The sequence below is a fragment of the Prosopis cineraria genome, unplaced genomic scaffold, assembly GCF_029017545.1.
Source record: "Prosopis cineraria cultivar Desert tree isolate PC_DT_omini unplaced genomic scaffold, ASM2901754v1 PC4, whole genome shotgun sequence".
In the NCBI taxonomy this organism is placed as follows: Eukaryota; Viridiplantae; Streptophyta; class Magnoliopsida; order Fabales; family Fabaceae; genus Prosopis; species Prosopis cineraria.
The window spans coordinates 1,069,118-1,074,851 of NW_026555335.1; the positions used below are offsets into that span (position 1 = coordinate 1,069,118).

Consider the following 5,734-nt stretch of genomic DNA (forward strand, 5'->3'; position numbering starts at 1 on the left):
TAAATATAATTTATTGGTGTTCAATTATTGTTCTTCATATTTTAGTTGATGTAATTAGGCTTTAAGAATATCTTTTAGTGTTTTCATAAAAAAGAAAAAAAAAAATTTAAAATATTTATTTATATTTTTAAAATATCCATATGTGTTTTCAAAATATTAATATGTGTTTTCAAAATATCTATTTGTATTTTCAAATATCCATTTGTATTTTTAAAATATGCATTTGTAATATCCTGAAACATAACATTGATGCAATATTTAAACCCACAGGTTTAAGCCATATTCAAACATGCATTTTGAATATCTTAAAGATGCAATTTTTTCCATTTATTTGAATTAACCATTTTGGATATTTGAATATTACTTCAAGGAATTATAAATAGACTTCTATTTATTCAAATATATAAAAGTGTTATTTAAATATAAAAAAAAATCTACATTTTGTTGAAGATCAATCACGTATTGAGGAATAAAGATTGCATATGCTTCTAAAGATATCTACAGGAAAAATTAATGAGTGATTCAAACATATAAAAGTGACATTTAAATTTGTGTAAGAAATTTATATTTCATTGAAGATCAATTGCATACCACAAAAGAAAGATTCACATGCTTTCAAAAATATCTATAAGAAAAATTAATGAGTAATATTCGAATATGTAAAAAAATTTGTATTTAATTGAAGATTGATTTCATATTAAGGAAGAAAAATTGCATATACTTTCAAAAATATTCATAAGGAAAATTAATTAGTAATATTCAAATATGCAAAAGTGTTATTTGAATAAATGAAATTTTTTTTGCATATAATTAAAGTTCAAATGCATATAGTGGAAGAGTTGTTGTACATGACTGAAGACCCCTGCTTTTAGTATTCCAAAATGCTTCTAAGTTAAAATTTTTTATAATATCAAAAGATGTTATCCGAATAAATGGAGGTTTTGTTATATATAATGAAAGTTCAAATGGATATAATGAAAGGATCACTATATATAACTGAATACCACTTCATATGACCTTTTTCAACATATTGACATTAAAAGACTTTGTATTAAGTGTTGATAGAAAATTATTGAAGTGAGAGAGCTCGTGACATATTGACAATAAAAGACCTTATTCTACTTTTGCTTTTTTTTTTTTTTTACAAGAAGGGCATATGTCATTTAACCCTCAATAATCAATGCCAATGAAGAACCTCATTCTCCAAAAGTCCCCCAAGTTCTTTTCAGCAAATTAATTTGGTGGTGAGGTTTTTTATAGTAATTTTCTCTTAATATAAAGATCACCAAATTCCGTGTAATTCTCTCAGTGTAGTATGTTTTGGCCAATGAAATGAAGAAAAGGGTATGTTAAACATCAATGTCATTGAATCGGCTCACCCAAAAACCCAAAAACCCAAAAAAAAAAAAAAAAAGTAAGGAATTCGAAAACTTCTGCAATCTCGTTGTTTTCGTAAGACTTGTTCTGCATTGACTAATTCTATATTAACATCAATGCCAGCATACGCTATTATGGTTGAGACCATAATCTCCATCTTGGATATTGAAATTATAATATAAATACTAAAACAAACAAAATGTAAGAAGAAAATGTTTATAACATTCGAACTACAACGTATCACCGAAACTCTGAGATAACCTGTCAAAAATTGAACTACAAATTCTTAACATTTAAAAAACTTGTCAAAATTCAAATTATAACCTGTTAAAATTTAAATCCACTAACAAGTACAGAGTATTACAAATAAATTCATTCACACAAGTACTTAATATTTACTGCATTATTTAGCTAATTCGATACCTTTTTTTTTTTTAAGTATTTGTGTTTTGTAAAGCATCGGTTCTTTGTCAATATGACCTCGGGGGACTGGATTATATCATGTCTGGTTTAGAGCCAAACAGAGACCACGTTATAGTAAAATATAAAAGATTAATATGTATTTTGTATTACACGTCCCTTTTATCTCAGCCCCCTCATTCTTAAAACCTGAACCCGCGCTTAGTCCTGGAAAAAATAGCACGGTTACTTTTATCCAGTGTGACTTAACGAGTCTACTAAATAGTTCTCTCGCGAACAGCTAGATTTGCAGCCAGGGAAAAGCTAGCTTTTGAATTTTTCCAACAAATTTTTACATTAAATTTAATATTGATCATTCTTATTCAGAAAATATCATATCGGGCTTACAAACAGAGACTCGAAACTTAAATGAGTTGAAAAGAACATCCACTCAACGCACGTGGAAGCCGAAAAAGGGTGACATATAATAAAATGGATGTATGACTAGAATTTGAACCTAATCCTTGTACTTCATCTCAGAAACTAGGAAGCCTGGCATGTCAAATGAGGCTGCAAACTTCTCCACATCAGACTTGAGGGCTTCAATATCCTTGTTGTCTATCAAGCCCTTGTTGAAGTCCTTCAAAAGCTTGCCATGCTCGTTCTGGATCTTCAGTGTTAGAGTCACTGCACGGTGAAGGAACTCTCCAATCTGTTCAAAGTCCTTCTCAACCAGCCCTCTTGAAGTCATGGCTGGGGCACCTGTAAGCCGACCCTTCCATCAATATCTCATTTATAATGCAGTCACACAATACATAAATCCATTAGCATCATCTATTGACAGACTGTGTTATATCTTTTACAGTTTGGTTTGGCAATCCCCTGGGATAAGCACTCCTTCCACCAAAACCATCAGTAAAAACTATCAAGCCATTAACATAACTTCCAACACTGACCTTTTTAGTGAAAGATGTTATGTAAAGTTATGAGGTGTTTATCAAGCCTTTCTGAAAGCTTGGGTATAATTGACACACACCTCACGTGAAGTACTAAGTATTAAATATTAAAAAACACGAACTCAATCAAGTTCCTCAAAACAGTAATCATAGCAGAGTTTTCTCAGAATGCATTTTCCTTCTATCAGTACAGAACAATTTAGAACTTTAGATTCTCAATTGTAAATTCAAGTTCATGTTAGCATTCTCACCAATGCGTACTCCTCCAGGTGCCAAAGCACTGCTATCACCAAAAACAGCATTTTTGTTCACGGTAATGTTACAGAGGTCACAAAGTTTCTCCACCTTGTTGCCTACATGTACATAAATCAATTATGAAAATTGCATTAACAAATTGAAACCCATTCTTACCGAGTAATATGACTACTTTAGTGACAACGCAATTTATTACCAGTCAAACCAAGAGGCCTGAGATCCCACAAGACAAGATGATTCTCAGTTCCTCCGGTGACAAGCTTGTACCCCTTGTTCATCAAGAAATTTCCAAGAGCAACTGCATTGGCCTTAACTTGTTTGGCATAGGCCTTGAACCCAGGTGACATGGCCTGTTTCAGGGCAACAGCAAGAGCACCAATCTGGTGATTGTGAGGACCACCCTGGAGGGAGGGGAAGACAGCAAAATTGATCTTGTCCTCAAAGTCATAAACTGCTCCCTCTGGCTGGCCCTTCTTGGGTGGTTTTGGTCCTTTCCGGTAGAAGATCATACCGGCCCTAGGACCCCTCAAGCTCTTATGGGTTGTAGTCGTCACCAAGTCACAATACTCAAAAGGGTTATTAGCTTCCTGTAGCAGAAATAGAAGAAATCACTGAGAATGTGAGACCACAAATTTCCAATTTGTAAAATTGATCAAAAATACTTTTGAAACGTAGATTCAATAAATAAATGAAATGTTCAATGGGCCACTGTATCTCCAACAGAATTGCACCAACATAGTAACAAGAGTGTAAAACTGTACTGATTATCAGAATGTTATTGAAAAGACATCTAATCATATACGCACATCTTAGAGGAGAAGGACAAAGATAGGATTCTACACTTTGTTCAAGTTTTGCTATAAGTTCCTCCACTTTTTTCTTCTTCTTCTTCTTCTTCTTTTTTTTTGTATTCTAGGTCTCGATACTTTTATTTTTTTATATTAAAAAAAATCATGCAAAGTGCAAGATCCAAAGTTATGTTTTTCCATTAAACAAACAGACAGTCATGTAATGAATAGATCAAGAAGTTCAGATATAACAAAATATGCTCCGTGCATTGATAGAACTATACCACAGTATGATGCATATTTCTAGCCATTAACTTTAAGACGCAAGTCTTCGCAATAAATTGCGTCTTTTCTTTAATTTTCTTTTCTTTCAACAAGCAACTAAACATCACAGTATAAAGTAAGAGGCTCCTTCACAGAAAGGGTGCAGATCAGAATCACACCAGCCTGCATTTTTTTTGTCTTTGTTTTTGGGCCATCAGCGTATAAAAAGTTAAGCACACACAAATCAGTAATAAACAAGAATTGAAAAATTTGAGATTCACACAAAGAAAGAAAGAACCCCAGACAAAGTCGAGTTATACAATAACTAATCAAAACCAAACACCAAAAAAATAACAAGAAAGAAAAGGCTAACCTGGGCAGCAACAAGACCACTGATGTGGGCCATGTCACAGAGTAAGAGTGCACCACACTTATCCGCAATCTCCCTGAACCTGGCATACTCCCAGTCCCGGGGGTATGCACTTCCACCGCAAATGATCAGCTTGGGCCGGAAGTCCAAGGCCTTCTCCTCCAGCTTGTCATAGTCAATGTATCCAGTGCTTGAATTCACCTTGTAAGGCAAACTCTCGAAATAAATCGAGGTGGCAGAGATCTTCTTCCCTCCGGCAGTGTAGTACCCATGCGTCAAATGACCACCAGAGGGCAGATCCAACCCCATGATGCGATCGTGGGGTTGAAGGACGGCCGTGTAGGCGGCGAAATTGGCCGGCGAGCCCGAGTACGGCTGAACATTGACACCCCACTTGGCAGGATCGGCGTGGAAGGCCTGAAGAGCACGAGACCTGCAGAGATTCTCGATCTCGTCGATGTACTCGTTGCCACCGTAGTAACGATTTCCTGGCATGCCTTCGGAGTACTTGTTGGTCAGAGCACTGCCGAGGGCCTCGATGACGGCGAAGGAAGTGAAGTTTTCCGATGCAATAAGCTCGATGCCGCGGCATTGCCGCCGCTTCTCCTTCTCAATGAGGTCATGGATTTCAGGGTCAACGGTTGCCAGAGGCGTGTTTCCCCACACAGGAACGGGATCCATGACCGAAGAGGGAGAGATAGAATGAGAAGGCGGAGAGGGAAGGGAAAGCAAGCGCGAAGAGGCCTAGGGCGAGGCACGAGTGATGTGGTGGCAGAATCTGGCGTTTATTAAGGAGTGCCCGCCGACACAAAATTACAGTTTTAGCCTTTGGTGATCAGCTGTATTTGGTGGTGCAGGTGAAATTATCAAATGTCTTTGGTAGTGCCCGTCCACAATCATGTTCATGCTCATTCGTGGATACGCCTAATTGTTTTGTTTTCTCAAAAAAAAAAAAAAAAGCGTATACATACATAAATACATACATATATATATATATTGTCGATGTTGATTAGTATGTCCTCATAATTTATGCCAGGCACTGGTTAAAAATGCAAGTACTTTGTCTTGACAGAGAGTGCTTAAAAAGCTGCTCCCGCGATACGAAACGCGAATTCAATCAATTTAGGGGCAAATTCAATAAACATGTAGTATTAATTTTTAGAAAGAGTGATAAAAAGGTTCAAGAGAAGTAATTAATTTAAATTAAATTTTAATAATTTATAGCTCAATCTTTTAATTTTATAATTTTATTGTGATGAATTTATAATTTATATTTTAAATTTTAATAAAAATAATTTTTTATTAAATAATTGTGTGTTAAAATT

At 35.1% G+C, this 5,734-nt stretch overlaps 1 protein-coding gene across 1 annotated transcript; it reads right to left on the reverse strand.

The window, feature by feature from the left end:
- Positions 1–2,125: 2,125 nt before the first annotated feature.
- On the reverse strand, positions 2,126–5,174 carry LOC129307721 (serine hydroxymethyltransferase 4). The gene is made up of 4 exons (XM_054948587.1): positions 4,413–5,174; positions 3,184–3,574; positions 2,984–3,085; positions 2,126–2,538 (listed from the first exon to the last, which is right to left on the reverse strand). The coding sequence occupies exons 1-4, from the start codon at positions 5,088–5,090 to the stop codon at positions 2,294–2,296; spliced, it is 1,416 nt and encodes a 471-aa protein (XP_054804562.1). The 5' UTR covers positions 5,091–5,174; the 3' UTR covers positions 2,126–2,293.
- Between the last annotated feature and the right edge of the window lie 560 nt (positions 5,175–5,734).

Bases quoted from the DNA above. Each gene is read 5' to 3' on its own strand.
- LOC129307721 (XM_054948587.1), bottom strand. From the start codon at position 5,090: ATGGATCCCGTTCCTGTGTGGGGAAACACGCCTCTGGCAACCGTTGAC. The intron at 3,086-3,183 runs GTAATAAATTGC...ATGTACATGTAG, and splicing joins CAGGCCTCTTGGTTTGACTG to GCAACAAGGTGGAGAAACTT. The intron at 2,539-2,983 runs GTGAGAATGCTA...GTCGGCTTACAG, and splicing joins ACCTGGAGGAGTACGCATTG to GTGCCCCAGCCATGACTTCA.